We start from the raw sequence: 16,100 nt of genomic DNA, 5'->3' as shown, positions 1-16,100 counted from the left end.
GTGGACAGGGATATCTTTCAGTAGATCAGGTTGCTCAGAACTCCAACCAATATGACCTTGAACACTTCCAATGACAGGGCATTCTCAGCTTCTCTGGGCAACCTGTTCCAGTGTCTCAGCACCCTCAGTGTAAAAAATTTCTTCCTTATATACAGTCTAAACTTACCCTCTTTCAGTTTGAAACCATTACCCCTTGTCCTGTCAAAAGTGGATAACTCTCCAGCATTACAGAATATAATACTCTGATCTGGTGCAACATTAGCTGAAGACCACTGGAGTTGCCTGAACAACCCTATGAAAGGTAAAAAATGCCTAACAAAAGTCATCTGCAATTCTAATTTACACTTAATGGTATGTGACTTCCCTCTGGCTCAGGAGGAGAGTCTGGCTCCAAAGGGGACCTGGTGATGCAGAGATGAAGAGGAGCCATGCACTTGTTATAGATACCTTTTTTGCTGAGAAGAACAAATAGTAGAAAACTTGGATTTTACTGTTGTCAGCAGAAGTGAGCAAGCACAGAGAAGGAGCAGATCTCTGGTGTGACAGATTTCATTTTACTTGGCCACTCAGTGAAGCACAGTTCTGGTTCTCAAACTGTACATGGTGTGGCCTGATGTAGCTTTATGTTAACAAAGCTGAGACTGGAAATAGGAGGCATCACCAAAAAACATTTTTCAGTGCATTTTTCCTTCTATATCCTCTTTTCTCTCTCTTAGAAAATGAAAATTATTTTAATACTTACTGTTGGCTGCAATAGGGGAAAAAAATGTGGAGTTTCCTCCCTTTCCACAGTTCACACTCCTGCTCTGCTTTATTGCAGAAATTAGTCCTCATTAAGTCTTGAAGATCAGCACCTGCTGTCAGTCAGTGGAAACCACCCTGGACTGTAAACAGTGCTGGAATTTCACCCTGAACTTCAGTGCAATAAAATCAAAATACACAGAACGAGGGTTGTTTCCCCCTCTCCATTTTGTATCCTAATCCTATTTTTGGGGTAGCTTTGTCTCATTTATAGAAAGGAGAGAGAATATACTTGGAGATCCTGAGATGAAGGCAAATATAAGAACTGACAATCTTACCAGAATATTGAAGTGTCTAGATGTGTTGTGGTGTTACCACTCCTGGGCACTAGCTGCAGCTGACCTTGTATGAATAAATAAATCACTTCTCTATTTCACTCAAAGTTGTTCCATGGATTTGCTGAACTAATTTTTCCTCCAAGCGTGGTCACATTTTGGGTCAGTGTGCCTAGACAACATGGGGCTCTGCCAGCAGTTCCTGTGCAAAGTCCCTCTTTGTTTTTTTGGAAACAAATCCAGTCATTCATAGAAATGAACTCCTGCATAATTAGAGCCAGTACTGCACATCATCTTTGCTTTCCATTTTTAGATGTTGTGTCTGGAGGACTATAACTTTTAAAGATGCCAACAAGCCACTTAGGAGCTCGATAGCCGTAATGGGAAAATCTGTGGAGCTGAATAGAAAATGATAAGCTTCATAAGGACTATTCTAAATCGTTTGGTAAAGAGCTCAGCCAGACATTCACAGCAAGAATAGAAACAATAACCCCTTCTAATTTGATCTTCGGGGGGTTGTACTTTCTCTACTATTCTGCTGAAGCCCCAGTCCTACAGGCAGCTTAATGGAGAGGATGGTGTTGTTTATGCTAGAGTCCTCTGGACTCTGCAGGATCCAGTTATTGGACTGTGGCAAAAATGGGTGCAGAGCACTGATTTTTTCATTTTTTACCATCCAGGGCTTGTAATGAACCTTTTCTCTTTCTGTGTTAGTTAAAACATTCAGTAACCGTAGATACTGAAGCATGATACTCTGGAAAACTGATCCTCTTCAGCATTTTTTAACCTCAAGTTTTCAGTAAAGAGCTATTTAAAAATAATTAAGAAAGATTTGGAGGCCTTTTATTTTTTTTGACAGGCAGGAGGGAATCATCAGCTTCAGAGCCAACAGGTGTGTTGACAGGTGAGAGATCTCACAATAAGTCTTTTATTTCTCTTCATGCTGAGGCTTTCAGGTATGTCCTGTAATCTCAAAATTAGAGTGGGTGGCAGATGAACTAAAGTTTGTTTCTTTGTTCAGAAAATGCAGTATAGATTTTTCTTTGTTTGGGTCTTTAATCCAAACTGATGCTTTAATAACTGAAATTCTAGTAGTAGGTTGTTTCTTTATTTTTCTATGTTAGAGAATGAATCGATAAGAAAATTGTCTTTGCAGTGGGAAATTACCCCAAAGATGTTCACTGCTGGACTGTCACAGCATGTGAGTTTGGTTAATGGGATCAGATGGGGCTATTTAGGACTAGTGTTTGACACTGCTTCACTACTTGAAGAAGGCTAAAGTCCAAACAAAGTCACTCTGTGAAGGACAGAATATAATAGCCCCAAATCATAGAATTACAGAATGATTTGGGTTGGAGGGAATCTTTAAAGATCATCTAGTCCAGCCCCCCTGCGATGGGCAGGGACATCTTCCACTAGATCAAGTTGCTCAGAGCCCTGTCCAGCCTGACCTTGAACACTTCCAGAGTTGGGGCATCCACAGTGTCTCTGGACAACCTGTTCTAGTGCCTCACTACCCTCACAGTAGAAAAAAATCTTCCTTAGTCCAATGAAAATCTATTCACTTTTAATTTAAAAGTATTACTCTTGTCCTGTCACTACAGGATGTGGTAAAAAGTCTCTTTCCATCTTTCATATAAGCCCCCTTTATATATTGAAAGGCCACAATAAGGACTCCCCAGAGCCATCTCCTCTTCAAGCTGAATCCCAGCTCTCTCAGCCTGTCTTCATAGGAGACGTGTTCCAGCTGATTGTCTCCGTGGCTTTCTCTGTACCTGCTACAACAGGTCCATGTCTTTCTTGTGTTGGGGACCACAGAGCTGGACATGGTACTCCAGATGCAGTCTCACCGAAGCAGAGTAGAGGGGGAGAATCACCTCCCTTAACCTGCTGGTCACACCTCTTTTGATGCAGCCCAGAATATTAGTTCCCTGTTGAAATACCAAAGCGGACTGCCAAGAGTTAGATACTACTTTTGACTTACTCCTGCATTTTTCTATGCAGAATACTGAGGAACAAAGCTGAGTATATAAAGCCCAAGTTCAGGTTGCATGGCAGTTTCCTCATCAGTGAAATGGAGGTGCTGCTTTGTTCTCCTGCCAGCAGGCTGAGGTTCTTTATATTAAAATATTCAAAAAGGAGTTTGTGATCTCCAGAAAATGGCAAGGTAGAGACACCATAATGATGCAGAGTGCTAGTATAATTTATTTTTAGAAGAATCCTGTTAGAAAGAGCCTACCTGAGTCACTGGATCATCTTAACAGGTTGGTCTTATCTTTACCTTGTAAGGGTCCAGCACCTTGATGGTCAATAAGTGCCATATGGGCACATTTCAGACGAAGAGAATTCATACATGTTTTTATACTTCAGAGGGCGTGGCAGGGGAAGTGGGTCCAGGTAAAATTTTACCGTGTGGCTGTGTGGGTGTGTTCCTGTGCATGCATTTGCTTGTGCAAGCATCATCATCTTCACTGCTTTCCCGCGAGCCGGAGGGTATTGAATTCACCATACGTGGTGCTGCATTTACATTCCTCACAAGGTACAAACGAGCAGTGCATATGCTTTTCTATGGACTTTTCTTGCACAGGCATGATGTGAGTTTTCTTGCTGCCAGCACAGCAAGGTGCTGCGGTGAAACAGGCGCTCTTAGAGGACTTCAAAGCCTAGGAGCCAGTGTTTGGTTTTAAAAGAAGCGCTGCACGGTGCCATTAACAGGTTGCTGGTAACGGGCGTAACGCTGCCTAGAGAGGTTTGCCTCTGACATGCCGCTTACAAACCCTCTCTACCACACTTGATAAATAAGCAGTTATCTTTAAATATCAAATTATGCTGGTGAGACCACATTTGCTACTGTGTCAGACTACTTGTTCTAAGTGGTGTAGCCCCCACACTGAGAGCCAGTTGGATAGTATTTGGCAAGCCAAATGTTGTGCATGCTTTGCATGCACCATATAGATTTACAGGACATTATGTGTAAATATTTAGACAAAAATCTTTAGAGCATTTTTATTTGTTAGAATGCACATTGACTTTAACGGCTTGTGTATCCAAATATTTCTGTTCATAATATTGAAGTGAACTGAATCCAATGGTGATGCCACTGAAGACTTTAAAGATGACTTCAGTTTTAACGTTTACTGTCCATCTTAACTTTATTTTAAAGTTCCCCTAGTAGTCCATTAAAATGAAAAGTCTACTTCCCTGTTTTTCTTTATTAATCCAACCTTCCGAACTAAAGGAAGATGCTGGCATGGAAAGGAGAAAACAGTTGCGCTTTGCTGTTAATTGCTGCATGTTTGCAGAGTTTAATTTCCATTGCATTTAATTTCCTAGTAGAACTGTGCAGAATTTTCAGGTTGGGCTCATGGCCATACTCGGCTGTTACCTGTGTTCCGAAGTCGCTGTTCACACACGCTGCCGCTGCACTTAGACTGTAGCATCCCTTGGAGTCCTGCAGGCAGGGCAGCGTCGTGGCAGCGGCTGCGGTAATGAGCTAGGCTGAAAGAAATACTCCAATGGCTGCCTTTCAGCACTTGGCAAGAAAATCCTTTTTATGTTAGTTTCAAGGTCGTCAGATATCATTATAGCCAAGTATTAAAAATTTCAAAGAAAGGAGGCAGTGTGTTTGATTTATAGAATAATTATCTAGCTTTCGCTCTAACTTGGCTTTGGCAATGGTTTTGCAAGCACTCGAAAATTAAATCCATTTTTTATGGCACTACAAGGTATTATCTCACAGCAAATGATAATTAAACACCTGTGAAATCAATTAGCCCTTTAAACAGGGAAAAAAAGTTTTCCAATTATGTTTTTGCACCTCCAAACTTTCTAATTCCAGAACCAGTGCTTGCGGAGCGGGAGATGAACTGGCAGCCAGTAGCCAGTTAACCAGCATTAAGATCACCCCAAAGCCTTGTGCAGCCGTAAATCCAAAAGCAAGCAGTTCCCAGTGACGGCACCCTTCCAAGTAGGATGCGTTAGCCTTCCGAGCTCAGTCTTGGGCAGCTATCTATCTGACACACAGCTGAGCTGTCAGCTCTTCTACAAAGGCAGTTACTCACTTGTTGTTTTCAGTGCCAAGTTTTACTTGACAGTTTATTTAAAACCCAACATACCTTAATGGAAACCAAGCAACGAGACACTCCATGTGACTGAGTGGGTTTCTTCTCAGGCTCTCCAGCCAGTAGTTCAGAGCCATCTGCATTAAGCATTCACACATGGAAAAATGGCCAGTTGGTTAATGGCTGAAACCGAATATACTGGAAAACTGGGAAACACTCCACCATTTACCCTCAGGTTATAGGTGTTTAATATCTGTCTTTGTTGTAGCTCTTGAACTGATGCAGAGACTTCTGGAAGATGCAGTGTGTGTTTGTGGGCTTACAGATTCAGGGAGGAAGCCCTAGACATAGTTGGTTAAGTGCCATTACAGTTTTTTGGCTCGGGAAATTTAAAAACAGCTCTAGTCACATTTGACATCTACAGCGGTATGTGCTGATAATCCCTGCCAAAGAGGAGGTCCAGCATCTTCCAAAAGATGGATTATGTGTGGCATTATGTGTGTCAAAATACGTACTGCTGAGTTAAACCCATTGCATTTGATTTGGGTTAAACCTGTTGTATTTGGCTTGGGTTCTGCTCCTGTATTTCCATCTGAATTTTGATAGCCATAATATGCAGCTAGTTTTCAGTGAATGCTGCATCACCAGAGAGGAAGGAGACAGGTTAGGATGCTGGGGCTAGGATGCCCAAGGTCTGCTTAGCTGCTGGAAAAGCCACCAGTTATCTGTATCTCAAGTTTTCTATCTATGAAAAGGGAATGGTGATGGTATCCCATATCTGTGTTCAGAGGATTAGATAAGAATAGATGGACCCTACGTGACAAGTGGCATAGAGCTGGATAAAGTATGATAATCATTGCATCTGGACATATCTGCTGGTCTAAACAGCCAACTTCTCTTTAGACCTCTCTTCAATCAACAGTGATGACGATGTGGCTTTCAAAAAAAATAGTTTATATTAAAATTGGTAATGAAAATGTTTCCCAGGCTAGTTTATAATCTCTGAAGTGTAGAGACATGGGGAAATGCTTAAGCCATAAGAAGGAATGTATGGCATGGCTGATTAGTCACTGCAGAGCCTCTGCAGCCTGCCCGGGCTGCTTGGGATAATGGAGAACCGGGAATCCCAAGCAGCCCTCTAATCCATGTGCTGATTGACAAGGTCGGCACATCAGAAGGGGGAAAAAAAAGAGGGGGGATGGGGAAAGACAGAAGCTATGTGTTGGATCAAGAAGTTAAAGTGGTAAGAGCATTTGGCTGAGCAGTGTTTCTCCTTCAGATAATTGCCCACACAGCATTGCAGTGTTTACACCTGTGTGATAGATGGGGCCGAACATGTTTTCTCAACTATGGGTGGTAACAGGGAGGGGATAATTCAATTAAGTTGTGAATAAATTAGAATTGATTACAAATAGAGCGATTCTTTTATGCTGCCTATAAAGGTATTAGCTGTGAACAAGGTACACTTAATCATTACAAAAGGAAGCCTGAAAGTTAGTAAAGCATGATGCTGATACTTGCAGAGGGATGCCAGCTTTGGGTTAAATCTGTAGCTATTTTAGTTTTGAAGACCCAACTGTCATTTTGAAGGCGTATGCATTTTGGATTTTAACATCTTTGAATGCTGCAGCTGAGACCCAGGCCAAACCGACCCTAAAATTAGCAGTAAAATGTTACCTCTGTGCAAGTGTGCAGAATGAAGGAATCAGGAATATATGAGCAATAAGCATGTGCCCCCACTCCCCACAGTCTTCTAATGTGGAAACCTGGAGCTTTCTGGAAATAAATACCCTCTGAGCAAAGCAGAGAACTCCTCTCAAAAGCTCCTCTCAAAGCTTTTCTACACTAAATGCTTGGGAAGATTAGCTGCCAAAAGGAAGGGAAAGTGGCCAAAGTACTGCAATACTGAAGCAGCACAAGAAAGGAAGAAGTGTCCGGCTGGCTGCCTGTGCAGTGCTCTGTGGTGCTGGCCTTTTTTCTGATTCCTCACCCTGCAAAAGCTCCGTGACTGAGTAAAACCAGAGTGTCTGGATGGGCAGGTAATGCAGAGCTGTCCCCACACCACAGCAATGCAAGCTGGAAGACTGTAACAAATGTCCCTCCCATCTTCAGATGTTACCAGCTAATGGAAATAAGTAGTTCGGAAAACAGATCTAACCTCCATTGCCAGGGGAGAAGAATAAGAGGAGGCTCTGCAAGAACCTCCTCTAAACACTTGACTATTTTCTCTATAGCTTAAGGCCCCTTCACCAGTTGCGAGTGGGGTTATAATACTTCATTGCCTCCCTAAGGTCTTGTTGAGGTTAGTCAGTGGAGATGGTGGGGAAATCAAGCCTGTTGCTGATGTGATACTGGTATTTGCAGTAGCTGCCAGGTCAGTGCTTAATGTACAGTGTCAGTACTCTAGATGAGAGGGTGTTCCTGGAAGTCTGTGCCAGCTCTGTTTTCTCTCCTGGACAAGTGAAGGAGAAATTTCAAGTCCAGCAAAGATTTAACTCTGATATCTACCTTTAATCATAGAGATTATCTCACTGACTTCATTGAAAGTATTTGAAGTCAGAGTTAAGGGAAATGCAGAGATGCTTCTAGGTGTATGCTGTTTGCTTTCTATGTGGAAAAAATTGCCAATCACACATAAACAATTTTCTCTCCCTGACAAAAGCCTGGCAAAACTCAAACCTCCTGTTGTGTGTGTGGTTCCTACTGAGCCAAATGGGAAGAAGTCTGAAACTGAAAGTTGCCCTGACACTTTCTGTCCCCGCCATGGCCTGTGGGCTGGAGTTTCATTTACCTGGTGACATTTTTGTGGCCAAGGTCTCCTCCAAATGCTGCCTGGCAGTCTGAGAAAAATATGAAACGCTCTCTGCTGCAAGCTCTACTCTGAGATGCTGTTTGGTACATGTAAATTATTTCCTCCAGAAGCGATGCTTCAAATTACACTCTGTCAAGTGCTTGCAACTTGACAGAGATGGTTTTGTATTTGTGGCTGGCTACATGTGTTGTGTAAAAGGTGTTTCCAAATTAATATGTAAACATACTGGTCCATCTTCTGTCTTCCACCTAAGGCAGGGTGCCTCCGTTGCTTTGCACACTACCCATGAACTAGTAGGAGTAAAAGTAGCACCATTGTGTTCATGGATTTCAAATAGATGCTTGATCTTGGAGTTGTCTTTGAGGGGATTAAACTGAAAATTGATCCCTTATCACTGCGCTCAAAGATCCTGTTGAGTCACCTTAAGGCATTTTGGTTGAAATTGCAGGGAAATTTGTTCAATAGAAGAATCTCTGGTGTGGTTCATTCACTGCAGCAGCTCTTGATGGATATTGCTTTAGTCTGGATGTGCTCCTTTTGTATTTGTGGGTTCTCCCTGAAGTGAGTAAATTTTTGGGAAATTTTGTGCCAATACATCAAGGTTAGGATGAGGCTTTCTGTGTTCGTATGATGTAGATAAATTGCTTGATGACCATGAACTGTGCTAGTACACAGCTCAGCAATAAATCACATCTTAAGTTTTAAAAGGCACAAATGGGAGCAATATGCTAACTGTTTTCCAGGTGGAAAATGGTCAACAAAATCCTTTTCCTTTTTTTCCTTTTGTATATCCTAATATCAGCAAGTTAGATATGAAAGAAAAGGTGCCCAATATAGGATGTCCCTGGGATATGGAGGACTCGCAGTGGCCTTGCTCTCTGCATTTCTTTGTGTTCTGGTTTTGCCATCAATGTTTCGTGGATAATACTGCATTCTGGGATATTAATAGGATTTTACATTTTTAGCAAGCTAATGATGGGGAACTTCTGACTGGTGTATTCTAGCCTTACGGGGTATTCTATTTTTGGTATTTATTAACATTTTCTGTCATACAATATACAGCAAAAGCAATGAGCCTCAGACCACTCAATATGTAAAAAAAGGAATGCTTAAAAATGGCAACTTTTTTTTTTTTATTTTGGTATTCCAGTTTCCTAATATTTTTGCCTGTGTGCTTTGTCTGGTGAGCTGGGACATGGCTGCCAATCTCTATCCCACACAGAGAAAAAGAAATTGCCACTCAGACACTCAGATGGAATATGTATATATGTTTTTTAACCAAAGTTGAGATAGAATTTAAAAAATAAAAAGGGACTTTGAAGTCCGTTTTGTAGTTTTAATTAATGCAATGAAGGTTTTTATTTTACTCTCAGTGGAGATAATCTTAATCCATTCACAGTGACCTTTTCTTGTGCAAATTAGCTATACACGCTTGTTTAAGCAAATGGGCCTTTGCAAGATGTCTCTTCCTAAAGACAGAGCTTATAATTGAAAATTGGCTTACTCCCATCTGTCTGGCCTGTGTGAGAATACAAATGGAGATCCCAACTTCTTTGTATATAGAATATAATCATGTATGTATGTATATACATACACATAGACACGTGTAGAAAAAACCTGTTCTGCCTGCAGGCCATGGTAAAATGACATTATTAGTATTAGAAAATTTCAGTGCTGCAAGTTGCTGTCAAAATAACATCTATCTGCAGGGTCCAGGACCTTCTGGAGAACAGAGGGTGTTCAGTCTGGATCCTTTTGACTCAGATGAGGTCGATGCCATTCACAGTTCCATGGGTTTGCCAGAAGTACAATTAGCTAATAACAGCCTGGAAACTGTTAGGATTTGATGTGTGTTTTTTGTGAATGGTTTTGCGGTGATTGATGGAATTGAAAAAAAAAAACCCAAAAGTGTCTATGAGCACTTTCATTCAGAGGAGAAGGAGTCATTGCAACCATGTGGTTAATTGCCAAAATTTTATCCCTCTCACCACTCTTAACAATAACCACCAAGTGACTCATTGTAAACTCCCATGCCTTTTTTAATGCCTGCTTGATAAGGGAAGATTTCTTTGGCATAGTTTGAAATTTTTTTGCTTTGTACAAACCTCTTGTGCAGCCATGAACACAGTTCTGCATGGCTTTGACTAAATCTGAATAGAAATCAGGGTCACAGAAGTGCCACAACAACGCTTTAGGTATCAAAACATTTAATGTTTGTTGTTAGAAGTCATGCAAGGCTGTTTATATAGAAATGGCTCATTATTGCAAAGGCAAAATTATTTCCTTCCTTATCGGTTTCATTACCAGTCTCCCCAACTCTCTCCCTTGGTGATTGCTCCTGAGGATGAACAAAAAGGAGCCGGGGTGATGGCTGACACACATGCAGGGATGGAGCTAGTTAACCTGGTGGTGAGCAGTCTTGGTTGGGGATGATTTTATCCAGATGTGTCTGTTTCAGCAGCTGTTTGCATTTTCATGCCCAGTTACTCTAGGACTCACCACTAATTGAATTTTCTCTTTTCTCCCCTGTTCTTGTTAGGTATGATTACCGTGAAATGCTGCACAATGCCACTTTCTGTCTGGTTCCCCGTGGCCGCAGGCTTGGCTCTTTTAGGTTTCTGGAAGCCTTGCAGGTAAGAGCTGCAGCTTAAAGCAATAGCTACACTGGCTGAAATTCACTGTGCAATAGCAAGGAGGTGGGGAGGAGGGAAATGTGTTTCATTTCCCTGGTGGACAGTAATCCACTTTGCAAAAGCCTCTATTCATACTTCTGGAGCAATTGGCAGCTTCTTCCCAGGAGGGTCTGAGCACTGAGCTCATCTGAAGGTTGAATTGCCTTACCTCCAGGAAAAGGGTATCCCTGGATGTGGTGAGACTGAGAGGTTGGACCGGTTTCGAGCAGTATTTTATCAAGCTGTGAGACTTCCCGTGGGAGACACTGGCCTTTACAAGTAAGCCCCAGGGCAGCAAAAATAGCTTTTTGCTTTCACTTATGCCAAAACAGACCTGCTTATGCCTTGCCCATTTTGAGATAGTACTTACTGAACATGCAGAAGGTGGCCTGGAGGGGGTAAAGCTGCAGATGGAAGCTTCACATGAAGGTGGATATAGGCTGATCTCAGGGAGTGCACATAAATCCCCTTCAACTTTTAAAAACATTTTGGTTAGTGGTCTCCCTTTTTTGCTGTGGGCCAAATGCCAAAGGGTTCTGGAGTCACTGTGACAGTGTGCCTGGCAGCACAGTGATCAAGCCTGACACTGGCCTACTCCAACTGCAGGTAGTGTGACTTTTCTTCTTGGCAAGAATCAGCTCAGCCTAGGATCCTGGATCTTCAGTCAACCAAACAGAGCATGGTTGCATCTAGGACTGGCATCTGGATTGCCATGGGGGCTGAAGTAGAGAGAAGGAGATGCTGAGGCACTTCTTGGTTTTAGTGAGACAGCAAATATGACTAAAGAAGGCACCTTACAGGGTCCTGCCTCTGGGAGTTCTGCCATTTGGGAAGTATCCCAGCATTGACAGTAAAGCTGTCATCACATCCCTTTTCTTCGTTAACCACAAAATGTCCCAGGCATACTCTCTAATAATACTGTTTACTGCAATGCAGAGCAGGATTCAGCTACCTAAATGCAGGTATATGATGTCATTTTAGAAGCCCAGAAAGGTAACTTCCAGAAAACTTTCTGGATTTCTGCTGCTTCTCCAGAAGGTCTCCAGTAGATCCTGTATCATATCTTCCAGCCTTTGATAGGTTTCTTGGGTACCATGGGTGCTCTGGACGCTTAGGTTTAACCACTGAAGCCAGCACCTACTATCAGGTTTGGGATCCAAGTTCGGGACTGTCACTTACCTCTTTTTCCTACTCAGGAGGAGATTTATAGCCTGCAAAGAGCTATTCCCTCTCCAGTCTCTGGAGGAAGAAGTGAGACTGGCTTATATGGGATGACGTGTCACTTCAGATCTTTCAGAAGAGCACTGCTCAGCTCTTCTCTCATCTAGTCCCAGAAGTCATGCAGCTTCTGTTAGATACATCATCTCAGGAGGAGAAAACAGGGACCATACCTCACTGTACAGAAATTGGAGGCTCCAGCTCAATGATAAAATGCATGCACCAAGGATTTTCCTTACAGGCTACCAGCAGTATTCACCAATTATGATGGATTCCCAATTTCTGTCTGTATCCAGGGCATGCTGAACACATGCCTGATCCACATTAGTGGAATGTTTTAAATATGAAAACACATTGCTAAGTGTTTTCTGGTTGGCTTTTTTCATGCACTGATGTAATTTCCTTACAGAAGGTCACAGTTCTTTACACATGATAAGCACCCCTGTAATGCAGACTTGACTAGTCTAAGATGCTGGGTGTGATACATGTTACCAAGGAAGGTACAGCAGTCTTTTGAGAGATAAGGGAAGGTCTGGACCAAACTCAGGGCTCTTAAGCTTAGCTTGATCCAAAAGAAACTGAACCAGAGCACAGGCTTGATACAAATCCTCTGGTACTAGTTTCTTTCATCACATTAGGAGGTTTTTGGTTTGGATCTTACCTTGTGATTGAGCTGACCAGAACCTAGTAGTGATCATTTGTTTATGGAAATACTGACCTATGTGCTAAGTATTTACAAACTCCCTGTACAGAGGAACTTGTACAACTCTTAGAAGATTAAATAGGTTAGACAGATCATGCTGGTATGAAATAGATATTAAATGTGTATGCTTTTTGTTTGTTTTAAGACATAAAACAATTCTTATTTTTGTGGACAGGTGATGACAGATGAGTTATGTTTGTGCAGTTGCCTCTGTTTGGAGGGTTGATATCATAAAGGATAGGGAATTCACTCCTCCCTTCTGGGAAAGGTGCTCTAGAATTAAATATGACCTGTATTTTCTGTAGAGTTGCATAGCAACATAATATAAAAATTAGGGAAGTTGCTCCCTGCTGAGTGGTTCACAAAGCAGCATGGGGGGGGGTCATGATTTTTTATTAAATTCTCCAGTGTTATATCTACAGCATTTAACAGTTCTGCCCTTGTCTGGCAGTGTAAGCACCAGATTGCAAACTCCACTCTCCATGCAAAGCCCATCTTTCAGTGCATATGAATAAGCACAAAATGGAAAACCATAATCCCTTGGGCTGCCCTCCTGTGGATTCTGGCTTCTGGTGTTCTTTGCCGTGTTGCCTCTCCTGAGCTTGTGTAGAAAATAGGGGTCATGGTGTTGGTGAAAACCTCAGGTAACCATCCTGCTCTGTGTCCCTGCAGGCCGCCTGTGTCCCAGTCATGCTCAGCAACGGATGGGAGTTGCCGTTCTCGGAAGTGATTGATTGGAACCAAGCTGCCATCATAGGCGATGAGAGATTGTTATTACAGGTAAGGAAAAGACCGCGGCCTTCAGCAGATCAGGTGATTATTGCTGCCACCATCTAAATGGACAGGGAAGATGATCCAAAAGGTCAGGACTATAAAGGAATTTTTATCATGAAGGGATTGTCTGTGTCACACCAGGCTGTGAACTCGTTTAATATGACATCATTCATTTTTTGACCTGAAGGTCATTGCAGGCACCAGGCCACACTCTTAAATGCACTCCTAAACTTTTATTTTTGCAAAGAGCATGAAATCTCTTCTGGTGTGGAGCACTTGGATGCCAATCTGAGGCAGAGCTGTCATGGTACAGGTGCTGTGATGAAAGATAGAATATTTGAGGGCGGGTTCTGCTCCAGTCCTTCAGAAATAGTTTATCCTCAGGTGTCCCACAGCACTGGGAATTCTCAGGAAAGCAGATATTTTCTCAGGCAGGAATTATCATGTAACAGTTTGGTGGGAAGTTGCATCTGTCCCTGTTCTGACATGTGGAACATTACTTTCTGAAGCAGTGTTCATGTCACTTTTCCTTAATCTTGAGATCATAGAACAAAAGTGAGCTGAGAAGTTACACATTCCCTGCTCCCTTCAGCACCTACTTTGGTTTTAAATTCACTAGGTTTATTTTTTTTTTCAGCTACCTTAGTGGGTTTTATAGTATATATATATATATATTCTGTAAAGTATGTGGAGAAGTTGATGTTAGGAGAAGTTCTTGAAAAGCTGTTTTCCCCAAAGTAGCATTTGATAAAATTCCATTGCCCTGCATGAAGGTGAGTACCACAAGATGTGGAATAACCACTAAATAACCACTAAATAGCCACTAAGAGTTTTATTTATCATTGAATTTAGTGTCATCCACAGAGAGAAGCCCTCAAAGGTACAGGTGCCATGGCACCCCCAAAACAAAGTATCTTTGAAAATCTCATTTCATGCCTCTTAACTTGTCTCAAGAAGTAAATATTTGTGAAGAACTGGCCTTGCAAGCCTTGCAAAGTGTTGCCTATTCTATTTAATGTGATACAAGCTACAAATATAAAAAGGCCATTTGATTTTTGCTTCTGTGGACAGCACATTTTTCTGAGCAAAATTATGTCTCTCTTTAAATAATAATAATTTTCTGATCTTTGTGCTTTCCGGTAACATGCCATTTGTTCACTTCACAGCTGCTTCCATATTGAACAGCTACTGCACCGTTATTAACAGTGTTTTTAAAGAGCTGGCAGAGGGCCTGAATGTCTGCTCTGGGAAATGTTTTTGTTATGTTACAGTTTTTCATTTCCTGTTTGAGAGCAACTCGGATGTTTTTATTTGCATATTCTCCTCATCATAGCGCTGGGAGAGCTTAATCCAGCCTTTCTGCATTTATTTGTGCAGGGTGGTTTTTCCCTCCCCCCTCCTCATTGCTGAAATGACCTTTTATTAAGGTTCTAATAATTCCAGTGTAATCATGCCAGATTAGTATTAATACATCATTTTGTCCACCTGTCTTTCTGGACAAGTAGATTAAAACTGATAGGCAAATGCAGTTAAAATGGGAGCTCTGATTTTTCGTTCCAGCTGTTGTAACAGAGCCCACACCAAGGCCTTTTTTTAACCTTGACACTGTGTTTGCTGGCACTCACAAACATGGTGTGGTGTGTAAAATCATAACTTCTTGCAGTAACCTTCATAGTCTGAGCAGCCTTCCCTTTCAAAAGGTATAGTTGGGAATGAGTATTGATTTTATTTGTTGCTTACACACGTACACACACAGACACAAGGTTGCACATATTGCAATGAAATTGTAAGTTTATTGATAAAATGCTGTAGTGCCACTGTGAAGTGACGTTAATCTTGTCTTTGCTGCTGATAATGTTCCTGGGTATGGTTAATACACATCTATGCAGCCAGTACAGGTAATGTTCATTATCCCTCTGCTTATTGGGACACATCACAAATAGCGATGTGATCACTTAGAAAAACATATTTCCAACTTCTATCTTCCATATTAGTTTTGCAGGGAATATTTTACCTAAAGACCTATATTTTACTTAAAGGGCCTGTAGCAAAGGAATGTAAAGTAGCATCTTCAATAATCTGACCTTTTTCTTCTGCTCCACCTTGCTGCAGTGCTAAGTCTCTCATAAGCTCAAATTCAGCATTAGATTAGCAGTGTCTCTAAGATGGTGGTCTAATAGTTGAAGGGCTGAGAGAGCAAAGACTGTTTCATCTAACACTGCACCCAATGAAGCCATGAACAAAGTGTCCATACCTGGTTACAAACTCTGCAGTAAAGAATTTGCTGATTCTTGTGAAAATTTTTTACATGTAAATTCTTAAAATATCAAATTTTCTTCAGGAAAAAGGTTTCATGTGAAATCATTTGATTTGAGAACATGTGAAAGCAAATAATGATCACTGCCACATCTCAGAATATTTTAGGAAAAAGCAAAGTGTGGGAAAGAATAGGATGTGGTGGGTTGCAGGCAAACTTCAGAATAAGCTGGGATACACAAGAACCAACACACAGCCCAGGTATATGCTTTTACAGCTAATGACTCAGGTAAAAGATTTATGAGAAATGAGTGTCTGAGAAAAAGATGGCCTATTTTAACGGTTGGACTCGATGATCTTAGAGGTCTTTTCCAACCTAAACAAATCTATGATTCCATTTAGAAATCAAAAAAAGTGTAGGTGCAAAAGCACAACTCTTCATTCCTAGAAAAAATGAACACAAATCAGCAGCATATCCTTTATGCCTTTTTGCTGCTGTGAGTAGCCAATTGCAGTGAAATTCCCTTG

At 41.5% G+C, this 16,100-nt stretch overlaps 1 protein-coding gene across 1 annotated transcript in view; it reads left to right on the top strand.

Annotated features, from left to right (window-relative positions):
- EXT1 (exostosin glycosyltransferase 1) overlaps positions 1-16,100 on the top strand; it is a 176,521-nt gene that overhangs the window by 141,145 nt on the left and 19,276 nt on the right. The window contains exons 2-3 of the mRNA XM_027684386.1: positions 10,489-10,582; positions 13,215-13,322. Of these exons, the coding sequence (XP_027540187.1) occupies positions 10,489-10,582; positions 13,215-13,322 (202 nt within the window). The remainder of the gene's footprint in view (positions 1-10,488; positions 10,583-13,214; positions 13,323-16,100) is intronic.

This window comes from Neopelma chrysocephalum, unplaced genomic scaffold (genome assembly GCF_003984885.1).
Source record: "Neopelma chrysocephalum unplaced genomic scaffold, ASM398488v2 Primary Assembly neopelma1_66, whole genome shotgun sequence".
Taxonomy (NCBI): Eukaryota; Metazoa; Chordata; class Aves; order Passeriformes; family Pipridae; genus Neopelma; species Neopelma chrysocephalum.
Note: the sequence above shows the minus strand (reverse complement) of the source record. Positions and strands in the feature narration are given on the sequence as shown.